At 33.5% G+C, this 21,728-nt stretch overlaps 1 protein-coding gene across 3 annotated transcripts in view; it reads right to left on the bottom strand.

The window, feature by feature from the left end:
* Positions 1–21,728, bottom strand: part of XRCC4 (X-ray repair cross complementing 4) — a 276,249-nt gene that overhangs the window by 123,911 nt on the left and 130,610 nt on the right. For all 3 annotated transcript variants that reach the window (XM_061187973.1, XM_061187976.1, XM_061187975.1), the window contains exons 5-6: positions 19,001–19,153; positions 17,839–17,945 (exon numbers count right to left, since the gene is read on the bottom strand). In XM_061187973.1, the coding sequence (XP_061043956.1) occupies positions 17,839–17,945; positions 19,001–19,153 (260 nt within the window). The remainder of the gene's footprint in view (positions 1–17,838; positions 17,946–19,000; positions 19,154–21,728) is intronic.

The raw sequence follows: 21,728 nt of genomic DNA, 5'->3' as shown, positions 1-21,728 counted from the left end.
ACTCATTGACCTTGCTCTTGAACAGAATTTGTTTAAAGTAATCCTAGGCATCCTAATTTAGATATTAGAATGAAAGGGGCATAAAAGAGGTTATCTAGATGAATGTGGACAAAACTCCACATATTCAACCTCAAACTGTACGAGTAGTTTCAGATGAAAGTCCTAATGCTCTAATGCCTAGTCTTTTGCACAGCCACCTAAGAAACGTGACAGCTCAGCTACTGTTTGAATTTTTGGTTTGAGGCAATAGTTCTACTAAAGACTTTTGTGGAGCTCTCCCTAGTAAGATTTTTCATAGACCTTTTATAGAAATATTAGGACAAGTCAGTGTGACAAAAAATGTTGGCTACCCCTTAGGTACAAAGCACTATGCTGATGCTGGGAAGCAAGAGTAAACCATGGTATTATCCCTTTTCTTTAGGAGCTCATGATCAGGCAAGTAGACAACTGATTAAATTGGTAGCATTTGTTGAACATTTTAAAATTGATCAGGAATGCAGAAAATGTAAAAGGCTGATGTAGAATATTGCAACTTTTCTGTGAAAATATTTTATGGAAGCATAATTAGTTTGCACTTTGGCTTTTAAAACATTTTAGGAAAGAATATATTTCATGGAAAGAAAAGAATAATGAAGAATAAAAGTTTTCTTTGGGGTGATGTCCAACAAAATAGAGATTTAAACTAAGCTGACCTGCAGATGAAAGAAGTGTATTTTGCAGGGAAGGTCATTAAAAATACCTTATAACACGTTGTAAAGTCCAATAGCAGAGGGAATTGTGACTCATTTAAACTCTAACAAATGACGAATCCATGTAAGTGGGTCTCACAGGCAGTTTATAATCAATCATAGTCAATGAATCTGTGAGTAAGTGGCACACCAGCCAAAGAACAGAAAATGAATGGAGTCTTTTAGGCTAATTTGATATAACACAATGTTTAAATAAGTGTTATGAAGCGTAGAGAAAAACAACTGAATAAACCATACTTTATCCTTCTGAAATAGGTAGGAAATTGTGCCAAATAAAAGTCATAACTGCTGGGCTTTGTTTAGCAATTATTACGATGTTAAAATAAACTCTGAGGCCGTCCTGACGTTATGCCAGGTAACAACAATAAAAGACCAAATTTGTGAAATTTTACTAATGACGTTTAAACAACATGACAGGTAAAATGAATTAAAAATAATAATCCAATGTAAACTGCATTTATTGTGCTCATGTCAAATATATTCAATTATACTGTAAAGGATGCATTCACCACTTTATAAACAAATTTAAAAATTCTGTTGTGAGCAAGGTTCTGTGCTAGGTGATGCAGGAACAACAGTAAATTAACTCATCTACCTCTTAGAACACAGAACAAAGAATATGGGAAACAAAGAAAAACATTATCTCCTAAATGAAAGAGTAACATTGACAAGAATAATACTAGTCCATGTGCTCTAGAGAGTGCAAACACAGTCATATATATTATTGATAGATGGCTTCCAGAATCCCTGCCTGATACAGAGGTAAGGGACATGTATCCTTATCCACAATAATAAAGGGAAGATTAGACATGAGCTCTCAGCTCACTGTCTAAATCTTTTCCATTAAAATAGGCTATGCTTCTCCTTATGAACATGTATTTTATTTACATGATGCTGACAATCAAATAAAGAAGTAGCACTAAAATGAGGTACTATCTAAAACATGTGGGTTGTTACCACTTATGTGACATTTAAATAAGCAGATAGAACAATACACAAGCAACCTTAGGCAAAAAGGAATTCTTACAAGAGGGTGACTTTTCAGAATTCAAATGTCAAAATTTCCTTCTAAGTGAGCCACACAGATTAGTTCTTAAAGTATTTAATTTTTGGTTTTTAATTCTCTGGTCCTAAATAAGCATGAAGTGAATGAAGCAACACAAAGATGCTAATAAAGTGGCAGCACCTTCATCTTATGTTTTTAAAGTGACACACTTCTTATTCTGAGTTACCAAGTGACTGAGCTGCCAATCACACTCTTTGTAACATGAGCTATAAGAAATTGGCTTGAAAATAAAGGCTTTCCAACTGACAGCATGACTATGGGAGGTTCTCCATTTAACTATCAGATGTTATTTTTTTGTTTTGTTTATCTTTGAGTTTAAAATAAAATGTAAAAGAAAGGCTGTCACTTAAAAAGCGATTAAATTTTTTAAAGAAATGACTCATTATTGCTGATCTCCTTTGTAATGGAAATTACAGCAAGTATAAAATACTTTGCACACCATGTTTTAAAGATATTGTTCACGTGAATTCTGACTCTAATGCTAGCAAAGTCTAATTTTATTTCACTTTGGAAAGCTATACCATAATATAGCAGAGAAAGATCTGTGAAGTCTTGATCTGTAGTTGAAAAATCATGAAAAGAAGCCTTCAGAGTTTTCAAGAGGAAAGTCACATCAAGTAGCCTTTGAAATTAGTCTTTTTTATTAAGGAAAGTGCCAAGTGTTTTGTCAGGTAAACTAAACCTATTTGACATTTTTTAATCTCTCAAAATTTGATACTATTAAAATTTTTATTTTAAAAAGTAATATTACCTAACTTCATAATGTTGCACTTCCAAATCAAGTATGCTACAAATATATCTATGAAAAAGAATAACCAATAAAAGTAAATAAAGATAAATGCACAAATCCTCTATTTCAGTAAACACTGTTATTAAAAACTTAATCTAGTATCAATGAAATTAATCCCAGTATAGGAAGGCAAATTAAAAAGTATATCAAATATTGTTATGCACTTTATTTAATTTTCAATAATCTCACGTTCTGTTGGAAATAAATTAACTTTCTAATCATTCAAATGGTGAAATGTGGAAAATAGTGCATGCTGTATTAAAAAATGCATACTAATTACCATATTAAAGACTGAACAATTTAGAAGAAACATGTTTAATTTTTATTAACTCAGTGTTTTCCAAACTTATTTGGTCACAAAACTCATTTTTAGCAAAAAATATGTTAATATTTCTTGCTAGAATAGTTTTAAAGGAATGAAGACCATTTGTCAGAAGATATTTCTCTAGTTCAAATTCATCTTCCTGTTAGTACTCAATTGAACCATTTCTTCCAAATAAAAATCATTACAAATGTATTCAAAGGAAGGCATTCTTCAGAATCCGTCACTGGCCTTTTGGGTCAACAATAATAGAATTATCCCTGAAATCCTATCACCAACTGTTAACACTACTGGCCTCAGCAGTTTTAATAACCTTGGAGTCACCAAAGTGATATATTGAAGAAAGAGTTCAGCCTGACTTGTATAATCTTAGTTAATGCATCTTGTAGTCATCACAATATTTGCCATCATAATGCCTAAGAGTATCATGGTATATGTCAAAGCCTCATATCAAGGCCAGCTCACACACCAAATTTTTTTAAAATTCCCATTTACATTGCAACACCATTCCCAGTTCCCCCCCAATACCATAAAGCCCACCTCCAATGATAAACAGTGGAGCATTATATCAAGAGACATGGAAAGGATGAACAATAGTGTTTAAATTCTGTAGTTGTTTCTGTTGATTTTAATTATCTTTTGCTGGGATTCAGTTAAGGTGCTAATTTGCACTTGACAAATCCTCTGCAAATCAAGCTGTTCTCTGTTTTTCTGCACCAAGGGAGCTGTAATATTTGGTTGAAACACACAGAATTGCCAGTATTTGGCTATTATTGACACACATAAATCCCATATTGCTAATATAGGGATGGTAAGGTGTATGGTGCCTAAATACATCTTAATCAAAAAAAGAGACTGTAAATGTTTAAGGTAAAGGAAAAAGCAGAATATCATAAAAGGCCTCATGGAAGAGAATGTAGCCAAAACTGATGACCTGAAAAATCAGCATCTAGGGCACTTCAGTTCTGAACATTTTTTTCTTTTTCTTAATGAAGGAAGTTACCCAACAAAGTTTACATGCCATAAATGAAAAATAAAACAACAATAAAAATCTTTCAAAACTTTGGAGGCAGAAAAGTACCTGGTTTTTGCTCTCAAGTAATTTATAATCAAGATGACATATCTAAAAGTAGTATCACAATGAGATTCAACATGAAACCAATGTTTGGTCTACCACATACATTCAAAATTATGAACAACAGACATACTTCATTGTAAAAACTGTTGTACATTATTTCAGTGATCACAGAACTGAGATTAAATAAAGAACTTTTTAATAAAGTACACAGTTGTAAAATATAGATACCCAGTTTCTTTCCTAGGAAATTCCTTGACCAATCCACTTCACCAAGCATGAAGGATTCCTGACAGTGGCATGGAAAATATAACTTTTTCAGGAGATGACTCTTAGTTTTGCTTTTTTCCACATCTAGCCAACAGCCATTCCACCATCCCTTCTTTTCTGATTACAGATACGCTTTTTGTTCACTTTCCACAGGGGAGCCTTAGGGATGAAGGCTTGACTAGTTAAGCCAATCATTGAAGGTATGTCATTCTCCCTACAAGTGATGGTTTCAGAAAAGGGTTTGTGGCAATTCTTTAAGAAGCCCTGAGAAGAAATGTACATAAACATATGATAGATATGCTGGAGCAATGACAGCCGTCTTGTATTTTACCACATGAAAGAAAAAGCCTGAAGAGAATAGAGTAGAAAGATAAAAAGAACTTGAGTTCTTGATGACGGTGTGGACATACTGAATTATCCAACCATGGAAATTCTTTATGTTCAAACTTGCTATGTGAGATAATAAACTCCTTGTTGCTACCTAAAACTGAGTCATTGTAATACTTGCAGCTGAAATCATCCCAACTGGAAAACGAGCTAATATCTGTCTTTAGACAACAATCTTGAAAATGCATGCCACAGAGCACAGTATTAACCAGAGAAAACCATATAGATAATTTAAGACAATTACTTCTTAATTATATGAACAGTTTACTACAAACCCATTTAGTATATGACTACAACATGCTTACTACTAGTTTGGGCACTTTTATATCATCAATGGAGAAAAAACACTTTCAAAGTACATTGCATACATCTTTCTTCAGTAAAACAATATGGGGCATACACATAATTGAATTTACTAAATAAATTATTTTTAAAAAATTACTACATTCCTTTTAGTTGCAAGACACTGAATGAACTAGGTGCCATGAGGGACCACCACCTTCGAACAGCTAACAACCTAATGGAGAGAAATGTATCTTCATAGTAGATTAAAATACCTCCCTAATTGATTCCTGATATAAAAGGGAGATAAGTAAAGAACAAATTAACAAATATTGGAAATATTAATAAACAAAAGTGGATCAGTTGAAAATATTTAGGCTGGAGCACAGAAATCTGAAAGGATTGAAATTATGGAAAAGAACATAAGAAATGTGTGAAACATGGTGAAAACTCTAACATGTGGAAAACTCTAATATCAGTGTAATCGTATTCTCAGAACGGGAGAAGGGAAAGAACAGGATAGGGTCAATATCTGAAAAATTACCAGCCAATAATTTTCTAAAACTGACAAAAGATGCCAAGCTACCAATTCAAGAAGCTCTACGACTTCAAGCAGGAAAAATACAAAGACCACAATTAGGTACATCGGAGAAAACTTGCTAAACACCAGAGCCACAGGATAAAATCAGCAAGAATAAAAAAAAGATGTTAACTTCATAGGAGCATCAATATGACTAAGAGCTGACTCGTTACAAGGAGCAAAAGAAGCCAGAAGACAATGGAGCGGCATCTTCAAAGTGCTGAAGGAAAATCAACTGTCAACCTAGAAATTCATACCAGCAAAAATTCCTTAAAAAACTGAAGGCTTTCACAAAAACCAAAACCAAGAGAATTTGTCAAAATCTGAAGTACACTAAAAGAAATATTAAAGGCAATTCTCTAAGTTGAAGAAAAATAATCTGGAATGAAAACATAAAGCATAGAAAAGAATAAAGAACAAAGTAAAAGGTGAAGATATGGATAAACATAAATGAATATTAACTTTTCAAAGCTACAATAATAATACTTTATGAGGTCTAGAATATATGACAAATTCAAATATATGTTACAATAATGCAAAATAGTGATGGGGCTAAGTGGTTAAAGTGCCCTAAGTCCTAGCATTATCTAGGAAGTATGAAAGTTAAATTTACACTAGAATGTAATAGGTCAGAGATGTATGTTGCCATCTCTAGAGTAACCACTAAGACAAAGATACAAAAAAAAAAAAGATACAAGAATGCATAATTAACAAGTTAATGCACAATTAACAAGGAAGGAAGTTTAAATAATAAAAATAAACAAATAGTGTCTTAGTAGATCTAAATCTAAATATATAAGTAACTACTTGAACTATAAAGGGAGTAAACAAACCAATTTAAAAGACAAAGATTATCTGGGTAGATTTAAAAAACAACTATATATTGCTAACAAATGACAAATTTTAAATATATGAAAGGTTGAAAAAAATGGAAAAACATGAAAAAAGATAAACCATTGTAAACAGCAAGGAAAAGAAAGTTATAGCTATACTATTATCAGACAAAGACAACTTTAAGGAAAGAAACATTACTAGACATAAGGAGAGATATTTCATAATGATAAGAAAAAGTCAATTCACCAGAAAGATAAAACAATTCTAAATTTCTATCCACCAAATAATATATAAACAGCATATAGAATAAGTCTATACTTAAAACTATAAATCTATATTTTTTAATGTCCATATGGACATTTGATAGTGTTACTTAATATTTATTTAGCACCTCTTTACCCAAGGCTTTTAATCAAGGACTGAGTATAAATCACCATTCGCCTGCCTTATTTGCTTTGCCATCAAATCATAACACAACTTCCAAAAGAGACATGAACATTCCCATTCATCTTAATGGTGCATTAATGTCACCAAGCTATAGCTTTTCTAGTAGAATGTGTGCCACTCTATTAAGTAAGAAGGAGGCCAAATATTCCATGCTTCCTTTTTTAGGAGCCTTAAATTATTTTATAAAAATGAAGGCATCAAATATACTTGAATTTAAAATATGAAATCATACAGAACTCTAAGATTTTAATAAATTAGAGTGTTCTATTTAATGAACATGAAGAATTTTAGCACAGGAAGCGTTCTTAGAGATGAGCTCTGTGGTTAGATGCCTGTGTTAGAACCTCAGCTCCATAACTTACATTGGCTTGTTACATTGGGCAAGTTCTCTAATCTTTCTGTGCCTCAGTTCTCTCAGCTGTAAAATGGTCATAATCACAGTACATACTTTGTAGGATTGTTATTAGATGTAAATGAAACAATGCATCTAAGAAACCTAGAATAGACTCTGGCACCCATTTATAAGTGCTATGAGTATAATAACTATGAGTCTGTAGTCGTTGTGGTGGTGGTGATGATGTTACCAGTAATAATGGTAGTGGAACCATAACAGAACGGTAATAGTAATAGAAGTAGATGTAGTAATGGTAGTGGTGGTTGAAGTGGTGATAGTAGTAGTAGTAGTAGTAGTAGTAATGACATGATAGTTATGATAGATAGAAGAACTACTGTGATAGTCTTCATTGTCAGTATAACCATCAACTTCCAGGGGTCACACACTCACATACTTCCAGAAATCATGCAAGTGATATCAATGAATGAAGTAAACCAGATCTAAGAGATGTGTTGAGGACTACAGAAAACAAGGAAACCTATGCCCTGTTTAAATGCATTCAAATTTATTATTTGAAACATTGATATCACCGAGGAAAAACAAAGTATGTGACCTAGATTGTAACAAGGATCAACAGTTTACAACCTCTGACTTAGTCCAAGTTATGCATTTAATTTTTTTAAAAAATATGGTTGTTAGTATAGCTAGTCATTGTGCTTGAAAGTACCTTAAGTTTTTTTTTGTCCTGTCATCCCCCAAATTATAACCCTTCCCCTCTCCCCACAAAATCCTGAGTGCCAATAGGTATATATTTGCAGCTACTACTTCTCAGCATTCTTGAGCTTTACAAGGCTTGAATTTGGCACTTAGGGTCTCAGTTTGAGTCTTTCTTTTGCCTACCCTACTGTTCTCTTTCACTGCATCATGCATTCAGACTCTGCTTAGCAAGCCTGCTGATATCCATCCTTCACACATCCCCAGGCCCTCAGAGTTAAGTTGCAGCAAATATCAGTGTCAATGCTGGTGGGCTGGCAACATTACAGAACCTCATCACTGGTAACCTTCTCTATCCTTTTGATCTTAAATATGGCTTATAGGTGATACTGATGAAATGGCTAAAGGAACCAGATGTGCTGTCTGTGGTAGAGATCCCTGTCACAATCACAGAGAGACGAGAATCCTACATATTACAGTATAGACATTCAGCTGATTTAGAGATTGTTGATGCATTACACCCCTTTGTCTTAACAGGGGTTTGCAGTTTTACAGCGCCAGTGAAAATGTTTAGCTTCATTTTTCTTGGTCAAATTGATAAATGTAGTAAAACAGATTTCTGACATCTGTTTTACTACAATGAATCCAAAAAACAGTGTAACACCTTTTGCGTTGATTAGGTGTTAACAATACTCAATTACACCCACAATCATCTACACCCACCCAAAGGTCTCATGACTTACATTAAGAGCTTCATAAAGACTTGGTAGTAAAATTTGATTTCTTTTTCACAATATTCTAAATCTATTCTAGAACCACAGAATCAGTCTGAGATGGAAGGTTTCTAAACATTAAGATCAAATAGATCTTACGTGTGTAAAATAGAGATACGATGTGAGTCACATAGAGACTTTTAAATTTCTTATTAGCCTTATTTTAAAAAGTAAAAAAGAAGCAGATGAAGTTAATAGTAATATTATATTTAACTAAATATATCTAAAATATTATTTTAATATATAATTAATATCAAAATTTATTAGACATGTTACATTCTTTTTTCATACTAAATTTTTGAAATCCATTGTGTGGTTTATCCTTACAGCACATTGCAATTTGGACTAGCCACATTTCCACTGTTCGAAAGCTTCATGTGACTGATGGCTATTTTATTGAACAACGCAGCTCTAGACAAACCTCCAGTCCAATGTATTAATAGATGGTGACTTAGCTTCTGTCTGAACACTGCTATTTTCTCTTTTTTTCGTCTCAATTTCTCATTTATTCTAAGTTTAAGTTTCCTTTTAACGAGTCTTATTCCATCTTTTCTGGTTTAAACACCATTCTCCTAGGTCAATGGTTCTGAATCTTTTTTGGAACATGGTCCCCATTGAAAAGATAAAAAGTTTGGGTCCTTGCTCCAGAAAAACGTACATTTCCATTGTTATGAGTTGAATTGTATCCCCCCCAAGAAAGATATTTTAGAGTCCTAATCCCCAGTACCTAAGAATGTGACCTCACTTGGAGATAGAGCATTTAGAGGTAATAAAGTCATGAGCTCATCTGTGTGGGCCCTAATCCAATGACTGGTGTTCTTATTAAAAGAAGAAATTTGGACACAGGTATACATAGAGGGAAGATGATGTGAAGAGACACAGGGAGAAGATGGCCATTGACAAGCCAAGGAGAGAATTTTGGAATAGATCCTTCTCTCTCATGGCCCTCAGAAGGAACCAACCCTGTTGACATCTTGATTTCAGACTTCTAGTCTCCAGAACTTTAAGACAATTTATTTCTATTGTATAAGCTACCTAGTTTGTGGTACTTTGTTACAGCAGCCTTAGCAAACTAATACATGCATACATACATATAATTTTACATATAATTCCAAAGGGCTCAAAGATCTCCCCACTAAACATTCTTTAAGAACCAGAGGTTGGGCTTCCCTGGTGGCGCAGTGGTTAAGAATCCGCCTGCCAATGCAGGGGACACGGGTTTGAGCCCTGGCCCGGGAAGATCCCACATGCCGCGGAGCAACTAAGCCCGTGCGCCACAACTACTGAGCCCACGTGCCACAACTACTGAAGCCTGCGCACCTAGAGCCTGTGCTCCGCAACAAGAGAAGCCACGACAGTGACAAGCCCACGCACTGCAACGAAGAGTAGCCCCCACTCACCGCAACTAGAGAAAGCCCGCGCACAGCAACAAAGACCCAACACAGCCAAAAATAAATAAATAAATAAATTTATAAAAACCAAACAAAAAACTCACTAAGAACTCACTTAAGAACTCACTTTGGATTGAACAAATTAAAAAGCATTTATGTAGTGTTTCTGTCACTTATTAACATTAATTATATCAACCAACATTTGTCCTAAGTCCAGTCTCAGATCAGGCTTCTTACCACAAGAATGGTAAAATAACATTTTTAAACTATTCTCAGAATTCCTGCAAGTCACTGCATGTTCTGAGGTTTAATATGATTCTCATGGGTTACGCTACACTTTGAGACTATAACCTTATTTACATGGTCTTCTGCTCATGTTTAGTACATGTCCTCTTAAAACTGGGACATACAGAAATATGGGAAAATATTTATTTTCTTTAGATACTTCCCTTTTTCTCACCTAATTCATACACAAGTCAAAACCATATAAAGCAGGGTTTCTCACTTGGGTTCCATAGAATAATAAAGCCCATTTTAAAAGTTCCTAAGGTCTTATAATTTTGAGATCTGTTTCACAATACATTCTATCCTTCATCATTATGCACTTTAACATATTAAAGACTAGGAGAGATTATGCAGGAAAGAAAAAAATTGTTTAAGTTAAATAAATGACCACATACTTTTTTCTCACATATGTATTACTCATTGAAACATCATGTAGATGACTACTTATGTCAAGTCGCCATACTCTGTAAAATCCTAGTCATACATACTTGGAGAAAGATGGTATAAATGTAGCCACACAGCAGGCTAACCTCACCTTATTTAGATTCACTGGCCCAACCCACTTAGCCACTGTTGGCAAGATCGTTACTGCCACCAACAACACTGTTGGATGTGGGTATCACCTTCCACTGATAATTAAGTGAGACCTATTTGGTCCAGGCGTAACAGTTTCCAGTCCTCATGGCCTCCCAGGTCCTGACAGAACTTCCATACCTATCAAGTTCAGGAAACAGAGGATGGGGCAACAGCAACGAGGGTAGCTGGGGCAAAGTGAGAGAGTGGCATGGACATATATACACTACCAAATGTAAAATAAATACTAGTGGGAAGCAGCCGCATAGCACAGGGAGATCAGCTCAGTGCTTTGTGACCACCTAGAGGGGTGGGATAGGGAGGGTGGGAGGGAGGGAGACCAAGAGGGAAGAGATATGGGAACATATGTATATGTATAACTGATTCACTTTTTTATAAAGCAGAAACTAACACACCACTGTAAAGCAATTGTACTTCAATAAAGATGTTAAAAACAAAAACAAAAACAAAAACAAAAAAGAAAAAGAACTCCATAGACTCCCAATTCTTACCTGAATTTCAGTAATTTTTTTAAGCATAAATACTTCTAATATTGCTGTTTGCTTTTTGCTCATTTCCAGAGCAATGAAGTATATGTTTATTTCTTTTTTGGTAATTTTAGATATATAATTACTTCTGGAGGAGAGATTCTGCCAACCTTCTCATCACCCATAGCCGGAGATAAATATTCTTAACAGAATTTATTTTTGTCTCTCCAAGAACAAACAAAAATGTAGAAATAGTTGCCTAGGAGGTTATATCAAAGTTATATTTTAATAGTGGGGTATAGAGAAGTTATCACAAATTTGCTAAATACCCTTGGTACATTTGAGAGTTCTCAGGTAAATAAAATACTAAGTCAAAATCTAAAGCAATTAATATACACAGGGAGTGAGGTAAGTCAGACAGAGAAAGACAAATACTGTATGATCTCACTTATATGTGGAATCTAAAAAAGCCGAACTCATAAAGACAGAGTGGAATGATCGTTACTGGCGGCTGGGGGTGGGGAAATTGGGGAGTTGTTGTTTAAGGGTACAAACTTGCAACTAGTAGATCAATAAGTCCTGCAGATCTAATGCACAGCAGAGTGATTACAGTCAATAATACTGTATTATAAATTTCAAAGTTGCTAAGAGACTAGATCTTAATTGTTCTCACCACAAAAAAGAAATGATAAATATGTGATGTGATAGAGGTGTTAGCTAACTCTTCGGTGGTAATCACATTGCAATTATAAGTGTACCAAATCAACACATTGTACACCTTACACAATGTTATATGTCAATTATATCTCAATTAAAAAAAAATACAGAGGGATGACCTCAATAGAAATATGTACATTCTGGAATTTTCTCCACAAGCTTTACATCATAAAGCCTAGCTTGTTTAATCTGATGATACTGACTACCTCTATGGAAAATTTATGTATAAATAGGATCTCTCTTCTCTTTAGAAGAAAAAAATGTTCTCATTATTCTACTGCATCAGTGGCAGTCTCTTTAGTGCTAGCAAAGTCCCAAGGGTTTTTACAATACCTCAAAAAGAAATGTGCAAATGTGGGCAATCTATTGTTACAGAAGGCAAATACTTTCTCATTCTTTTCTCCTGTGTGGCCAACAGTAATGTACTTAACATTTCTAGGCCTCTGTTTCCTCATCTGAAAAATGATGGGCTTGTACTAGAAGATCTAGAACTATATTAGATCTAGATTTCTCAAATAATATGCCATTGTTCCTCTGCAAAGTTGCTTATATATAAGAGCCCATGATCGCTAGGAAATACACTCAAATTGCTTTTCCAGTTTTGTGATAGGTTCTACTAAATCAAGCTTTTTACTTAGAATTTATAAACAAATGTGTCTATAATAAACAAGTTGGATAATATTAAGGGCATAGTCTGTGATTCTAAAGCTGAATTCTGAGTAATCTCTTTGGCAGGACATGCTGTTATCCCCTCTGTGAGTAGACATTCAGTGTTCAAAGCAACGAGCTCTTTGATACTTGGAAATTTTGGATTCTGTTCTATTTTTAAAAGCTACTATATCAGTATTCATCAACTGTTTGACATGGCCATTCATTTACATTCAAAAAGGCTATTCTATAATTACCCTTCCTTTCAGGAAGCCTACCAACTAAGAGAAGCCTGAATTACTGATAGCAGTTATACAGGGACCTTCCTGTTGGTTAAGAAGGAGGACTAATTAAACTAATGTGCTAAATCTCAGGCTAATAATTATGCAGAAAATTGGTAAGAAAGCTTATTTTATCTGTTTTTAGTGGTTGTGTACCTTTAATATGAAGCTAAGAAGGCTAAAATATTCTAGAATAAGTATATTTCTTATTTGAACTTTTGGTAAGGCTGATTTAATTGTTCTCTAAATGTTATAAATTTGTCAATTTCTAATAGAAATAACTATAATTTTAAAATACTGGTTATTCATTAAAATAATTTTAAATAATATTAAAAATAATTAATGACACGTTAAAATAAGTCCTCTTGTGGTGGCTAAGTAGGAGCCAATTAACCATATGTTTTCAAAATGCTTCACATAAAGATCCTATTTCTATAAAATAAACCCAATTTTCCCCTAAATATTCACAAGCATTTTGAATTCTGTTAAGACTAAGAAATGCTTTGTAATAATTGCCAAAATTCTTAGAACATTCATATACATTTAAAAATTGTTTTCACATAATTCTACTTTTATTGCAGTATCAAAATGGTTATGAAACAATATAAAAATCTGCATAACCCTAAGTTATTTCTTAGGTTAGATCAGCTATTGTTGGGGCAAATGAAAGGCCACTTGAATGCACTGCTGCTTAGTAGCCTTTTGTCACTAAAATGCTATACCAATTACACTTATATCTCTGTATATTTTGGTGAGGTTCTGTTATTCAGTGGACCTAGTTCAACTTGAAGTTTCTCCACAGCGATGGACCTCAGGTATTACCCTGAATTGTAACTAAAGAAACAGAAGATTTCCTGTAGAGAAGGTTGTTTAATAATATCTATAATAACCCAATAAATTTCCATTGAATTAAAAAACAAAAACAACTTTGGAGGTAGGAGGAGTCCAGACTAACCAGGAAATCCTTAAAGCCACAAGGAGTTAATACCAACTAGATGAGAATGAAAGTGACCCATCCTCCTTTGTAATCCAGGAATTGAGCTATAAATAGGGAACACAGCAACTAGTTTATCTATCATAATCTTAATCTGAAACAAAGTGAATATCTATGAACTCTAGGGCTTTAGTATGCAGTCACAGTTTAGGAAATAAAGTCTGTAAAACAACTGCTACCTCTCTAGAAATTCTGGAAATTAAGACATACAGAAAGCAAATCTTACTAGAGAAAAACATAAAACATAGTCGTGGGGTGGTATCGACTGTGATGTTCAAGTTTTAGAATACTTCAGAGATCTACTTTTAGCTAATAAACTGTTAGTGAATATTTTAAAGGTTTTTCTTAAACCTTTAAATATGGTGTAGTACATATGAACATGATGTCACTTATTGGATTGAACTACTTGTCATTAGTTATTTCCTCAACAATCCTAACGATGAGGGAAATTTAAAAACTTTGGAGGAAAAAAGTAATAAAACAGATTGCTTATTCATAAAAATGTTACCTATCGGTTTCCTACAAACTACAATATCCCTTCCCTACTTCTGGGTATATGCATAAAAATTGTTTAGTGGTTCCACAATATTCATTCAAATCTTTTACTTGAGTGAATATTGTGGAACCACTAAATGATTCTGGGCTCACTAAACCTCTTGATCATGCAGGAATGAGGTAATAATTTAAACAACTCATGAGGAAATCTGGTGATTTTAATAATTAATGATGAAAATATATTTACATAATAAAAATTACTATCAAGTTACAGATCTAGCCATTTAAAGAAATGGCTTTCTGAAAGATAAATGTATTAAATCCCATCGATTTGTTTTCCTCTAGTTTTTATTGTACAGAAAGCACACATGAACCTGCAGTATCTAAAATAAGTTCATGTATTTACTTGTACTCTAAGAAGCTATTGTCAAGACAGCAGAATAAGGAAGAAATTCTCACTGTTGTACCCCAAACACATAGTAGTAATATATAAAATACCAAAAGACTAAACTGTGATTAAAAAAAAAAAAAATCTCATGGACTTAGAATATATTTTGCTGCCATAAAAGAATAGATTATGGAATCTGGTAAATTATGATGCTGATTTTGTTGTTTAACATATATAATATTTTTCCTCAGATCTATGGAATCTAGTGCTTAATGCAAAATTAAGCACTTTAGATCTAAGATTCACTTTTTTTTCCTTTAGCAAACCAGTTTCATGAACACTTCTTGCTGAAGCAGAGAGAAAAGAACAGTTAAAACTTCTAATAAAAATGCTCTTAATTCTTGACATAGAAAACTTGTCAAAAGCAAGTTAAATGCAAAAAAAAAAATTAGAATCAGAGACCTATGGTCAAATATGCTGTGAACTAGATATGAGTTAAAGAAAAAATTCCATGTAAAATATAGAAAAAATACGCAATGACCTAAACATTTTTGAAGAGAAATTTTGCCAAATTTAAAAGAGTACAATTATAACGTAAAGCTTTGCTTAAAAGAGACAACACATAAAGGACCCCATTCTCATATACCCATGTTTAACCGTATACTTTCTCTTCAAAAATAATTTTCATTTACATCAAAGTTTCGTGAGATAGTCTGAATAGGGAACAAAATCAAAGGCCATTGTGTTTAATAAAAATTCAGAATGTTCAAATTGGAAAGAGTACAGATTCTCTTTCTTTGTGCACTTTCAATTACATCTGATTATTTTAAAAACATTTCATTTTAAATGGGCCACAAATGTTAACCAAGCATAGCCTCCAAATGAAATTTTACTCTCATATGCAAAATGAGAGTCTGTGTGTGACTGACCCAATTCAAATCTAATTAGAATCAGATTAATCAATCAACTAATTTAAGCAACACCAGAACGTTTCCATGAATGCAATTAGACACTTTCCTGTGTCTTTCTTCATTTATTCTACCTTCTTTCCTGTCATTAGGGGAAGTGCCCATGCTCCTAGCTAAATGAATCCTGCCGTTTGTGCATCTGATACCATCTTATCTACTTAGAGACAGTATTTTAGCAATTCTTACCTCTGTCTACTGCCTGGACATTTTTTTCTCTCTCTCCTTATGTACGCCCATCAGTATGCAAACATGGCATTATTTCTCTCATCTAAGAGAAAAAAAAACCCTCTTGACCTCACTTCCCCCTCCAGCTCTTGACCTGGGTTTTTCCTTTTTTTTTACAGTAAAACTTGTTAAAAGCGTTGCTTATATTTGCTATCTCTTCTCCAATTCTCTCTTCTCATTCCTTTTGAGCCTCCTGTTCTATTCCCCACCATTCCACTGAAAATGTTTTATTAAGAGCCGCAGTAACATTTGTATTGCTAAATACAGCAGTCAGTGCTCATCCTCATCTTCCTTGACCAATTTGCAGCATTCAACTCAGCTGATCACAGTCTCCTCCTTGAAACACTTTGCTGACTTGGCTTTCAGGATACCACACCTACAATATTTGCTGCTCCCTCAGTCTTCTGCATTGGTCTCCTCATCTTCCTGACCTCTGCGCACTCAAGTGTATTAGGGCTGAGTCCCTGGACCACTGCTCTTTTCGGTCTTCTCAAACTCCCTTGAGATCTCAGCCAGCTCTAAATACCATCTTATTTGTCAGCAGGAGCCCTCCCCCAAAGTCCAAATTTGTATATCCATCTCTCTACTCAATATCTCAGAATTAATGCTTCCAAAACTGAGTTCCAGCCCTTCCCCTCGCAGTCTCCCCCACCTTGCTAGGTCAACTGCATCTTTCAATAGTTCATTCCAAAAAGCTTACCATCACCGCTGTCTTTCTCTGATGACCCCTACCCACTTCATCAGCAAATCCTGCTGCCTCTAAACATTTCTAGAATCTGCCCTTTGTTTACCACCTTCACTGCTTTCACTCTGGTCTAAGGCCCTCTCATCCTTCACTCACTGTTGAACTAGCTTTCTGTCTGTTATATCTTCTGCACTTATCATCCTATATTCTCAACACAACAGATTAATCCTGTTAAAACTTAAGTCAGATCGTGTCACTTGACTAGTTAAAATTCTATAACAGTTTCCAGTATCACTCAAATTGAAAACTGAAATCCATACAATGGCCTAGAAGACCCTTATACATGATCTGGCCTCTTTGACCTCATCTCCTAATACTCCCTATCTTCATCTTTCCACTTTATGCATACTGCTCTCCATGCTATTGCTTGAACACATCAGGCAAACTCCCACGTCAGAGCGTTTGTACTTAACTGCTTTTTCTGCTTGGCACGCTCTTCCCACAGGTAGACTTATCACCTTTTCACCGAGGTTTTTTCTGGTGCCTTAGCTAAAATCACAGCCCTCATCCCTATTCCCACCCTGACATTTTTTATCATCCTTCCCTGGTTTATTTTTCTCCTCAGCATTTATCACTCACATACTTTAATTTACTCATCTTGCTATTGTCTGTTTCCCTGGCTAGAATTTAAACTCCACGAAAGAGGAAATTTTTGTGTTTTGCTCTCTACTGCATAGAAGAGTTCCTGGTACATATTTGACAAGAAGACATATCTTGCTTATCGCTTATGCATCTTCGTTTAATAAGGAATAGTATACCTTGATGTATATGTGTGTGTGTATGTATATACATGTGCATGCTTGCTTGTTTTGTTGTTGCCAACGAGTTGCTGCATTTTATAATAAATATTAATTTTTAACATTAAGTAGTTGTGGTTTTAGACTAAAAACCCTAAAGAATGTGTGTAGAAAAAATTATTTTCATAATATTTTTCTTTAAGGTTTATTATCATAATAAGTAATAAATAATAAGCCCAAGTGAGATGTTCAACAAAGGAAATAAATGTATTTACTTTACCTGGACTTAACACAGAGGGATTAGGTGGGATTTCACTTTCCTCATCAGTACTTTCATCATAGATTGCATCTCTGTCAGTAGTCATTTCAGAACATGTTGGAGTTTCCCTAGAAACAGAGAGAGGTAGACTTATAAATTATTGGTTCATTCCTGGCTAGGTATCAAATTCACCAGTAAGTAATTATAGAAAATATCCCTGGAAAAACATTATAATTAAACAAATATATATTGAAATATATATAATTAAGATGAAAGCACTTTAAAGACTATATGTTAACTCTCTTAAGAACAAGTTTCTCTTTTACCTTATATAAATGTGGTTTAGTGCTCACTATAATTAATTCTTGAGTCAGTTTATTATCATTTATTATTTATCTATCAAATCACAATACTATTCTTCTAAATTACCTTCTGTGGGTCACAGAGTCATCAGTACTTTACTGATCTCAAAGCAGTTCTGCCTTTCATTTGGTCTCCCCAAAATTCTGAGATGGGAACCTTTATTCTTATTACGAAGATATCCAAGTAAGGCACAGAGAGTTTAAGGACTTGCCCAAAGATACTATCTATCAGTACCAGATCAACACTTGAACTAGGATCATCTGACATCAAACGTTATATTCTTTATATTATGCCATTAGTAAATTTGTGCTTTCTCTCAGATTCAGGGTAAGAGACCCAGATCTATATCAGCTAATGCCCAATATTATTATAATTCTCCAAGCCATACCAGTCATAAGTCACCTATGATTCTTCCTTAAAAATCAAGTACATATTCACATTTAGAGCCACTTGATTCTAAAATTAAGCATTGCTTAGACATCGAGATTACAAATGTGTGCCCAACTCTATGGTTCTGCAGAAGATGAAAGTTTTTAATTAATATATTTCTTAGTGATGCCTAAGAATTAAACTAATATTATTTAGGTAACTCTCATGCCAGTTTTATGATTTAAGTCTAGGTGTGACAGTTGGGCAGACATGGGAGAGATCATGTTGAGAATTCTCCAGTCCACTGCATCTAACAACCAGAGCATCCAACCCCAGACTATCAAATGATCTCATATTACTAAAAAGTTGGCATCTAACTTTCATTAAGTTTGGGAAGAAATTCCACTAAAATGTCTGCATCTGCCATCCCAAAACAGAAAGGTCAAAATACCTTTTATGTTCGATGTTCTTTTCCAGTTCTTGAACTTCATTTAACAATTTATGTAAGCTTCTGATCTTTGCTTTCTTCTCATTCAGCACCAGAATGAACCGTTTATAAAGATCAGTCTCCAAAGCTTCCTTAGCACTCACATATTTTTCAAATCTAAAATATAAATAAACAAATAAATAAATCATGCAGGTTTTGTTTTAGCATTATTCAATCTAATACTGAAGACAATTTCAAGAAAATTTTTCAAGAAAAATACAATTAAAATCATTTTAACATGTTTTCATTGATTTAAAGTTTTATATAGGTAAACAAATAATTCGAACTTATTGTTCATTAGCGTTTGTAGTTTACATACTGAGAAAAGGATAGAAATTGGAAACTGATAGCAAAAAAGCTTTTAAGACATCTAAATGCCTAAATGTAATAACTTATTCACATCTATGGTTTATTTCCAAAAGAACATATTTGTGGGAGAAATTTCAAACAAGTAACTATAGCCTATGTTTCTTGTACTTTGTTAATATTACTATAACAGCAACCAGGATCTTGTTTTGTGATTAAGTGATTTACCTAATCTGTTCTCCCCAAATAGATTATGAACTGCTCCACAACAAGAACATGACATACCCAGTTGTATCTTATAACCCAGCAAACACACACACACATACACACACACATATATTTATCCAACTTGAAATTTCCAAGGAGATTAATGAAACAGCAAATGTGAAACACTATACATTTTAAAATTTAGATATATAAGACAAAACATAAAATTCTCTATCATTTATAATTCTTCCTACAGTGTTCAAATGAGCTAACAAAAGACTGTACTACTTTTAATCTCTCAGATACATATAAAATAAAGAAGGCAAACTAGCAGAGGTTGTGTATACTTGATATGTGCATACACACACACCATGAATAAACCTCTATTTTAAAGATTCAAATATAAATTATTTCATGTAATATATTCTTTTAAAAGTAGTTTAGCTCTGCCTGGTTTTCTCTTTACCATACTGTTAATTATACTTGTTGTTCTATACAGGTATTCTAGTATTTTCATTATATATATTATTTAAATATATATATTTTTCAGTGAAATAATAAGAAACAAAAATGTCAAAATTTGATATACATGCCCTTATACTTTCAAGAGACTACCTAGCTAGAAATGCAAAGAATTAGGGCCTCTCATGGGATGAAAGGGAACATATGGCATTATATTTTCTGGGACCAATTACAGCAGTCTTATACCATAGTCATTGCCAAGGCTGTGAACTCCGTAAGGGCAGAGAGCATGTATGTTTTATTGGCTGCTTTATCCTCTGTGCCTAGCGTAGTGTTTGGCATTCAACAGATGTTGAATAGTTATTTATCAGATAAATGAATGAAGTGAGCAAGTTAATATGGACATCTTATAAAGAAATGGAAAACCAGTGATTCTGAATATTATATTTTTCACTCCTTTAATAGCTATTCACTATTGTAACAGTAATATTTTTCATCTTCTTCAAGCTTCTAAAAAATTGTGATATTTAAGTGATGCACATAATGGTACAGCTAAAAGAGTTTAGGCATAGAAAGGAAGAAAATAAATGAAAGAGCGTAGCGATGCTTAATACTTATATTTTGTAAAGAGGGAATCAATTACATTGCCTAAAAGGCTAATGGATTTTAAAATAAATAAATGTGACCAAAAGATGCATGAAAGTAAAATTAAAACGAAACCTGGGATGTGGTTCAGGGGAGAAAAACAAGACCAGGGGAAGTGATCAAAATTCCTCATCTTATAGCAGGGAGCAAACAAGTAAATCTTAAATTTCAGAACATTAAGAAGTAGAGTGAATAAGTATATGTAGCAAATCACCAAAAGAATGAAAATAGAAATTCTAAAAATTAATTACCTTCAAGGGTAGGCTAAGGATAGAGGATTTTTAATTTCTTACTCATCTGTACTTGCTGAACATTTTATACAGGCTTAACTTTAATTAAAAAATTGTTTATCCACTTGCAAAAAAACTGTGATAAATATTAATATAAATATTAATATATCATCAAGCAAAGCTCTCTGAGAAAGTACTCCAAAAGGTGTGGGAAAAAAATAGAGCCAAAGTTGAGGAGAAGCTGCCAATATTGATGGCTTATTTTAAGCTGGGACATGTTACTGCATTTATATTTCAGATGCAAAGTGTTTGTAAACATTATATTCTTATTTTCTTGTACTATTTTCAATGTAACACAATAACAAATGTTGAGAAGGTAACTAGAACATACACCTGAGTGTACAATAATAAAATACTTTAAACATATACAAAGTAAAAATCAGTTATAAAAATTTACAATAAAAATCTTGTATAATAATTCAATATGTAAAACCATAATAGTAACCAATTAGTAACTTATCTGATTTAAAGGCATATTTAATTTCCATATAAATCACTTCAATAATTCTTGATTGAAAGATTATGTGTACTTACCAACTATCAAGCAAATTTCCAAACCTTTATTAAAATTAACATTTGGTATAACTCATGAATTAAAAATGAAAATAGATATCAAAATGAAATATCATATCTTTTTTGTCTAAAGAATATTATTAATCTGAATAGATAGTGTCACGGCTACATTGTCAAAGGTAACAACATTTCTGTGATAGGAAAGCAAACTCAGTAGAATGAATGGCATTCTGTGAGTTAACCTTGCTTGGTTTTAGCAAAGCTTTAGG

This window comes from Eubalaena glacialis, chromosome 4, assembly GCF_028564815.1.
Source record: "Eubalaena glacialis isolate mEubGla1 chromosome 4, mEubGla1.1.hap2.+ XY, whole genome shotgun sequence".
NCBI classification, from domain to species: Eukaryota; Metazoa; Chordata; class Mammalia; order Artiodactyla; family Balaenidae; genus Eubalaena; species Eubalaena glacialis.
Note: the sequence above shows the minus strand (reverse complement) of the source record. Positions and strands in the feature narration are given on the sequence as shown.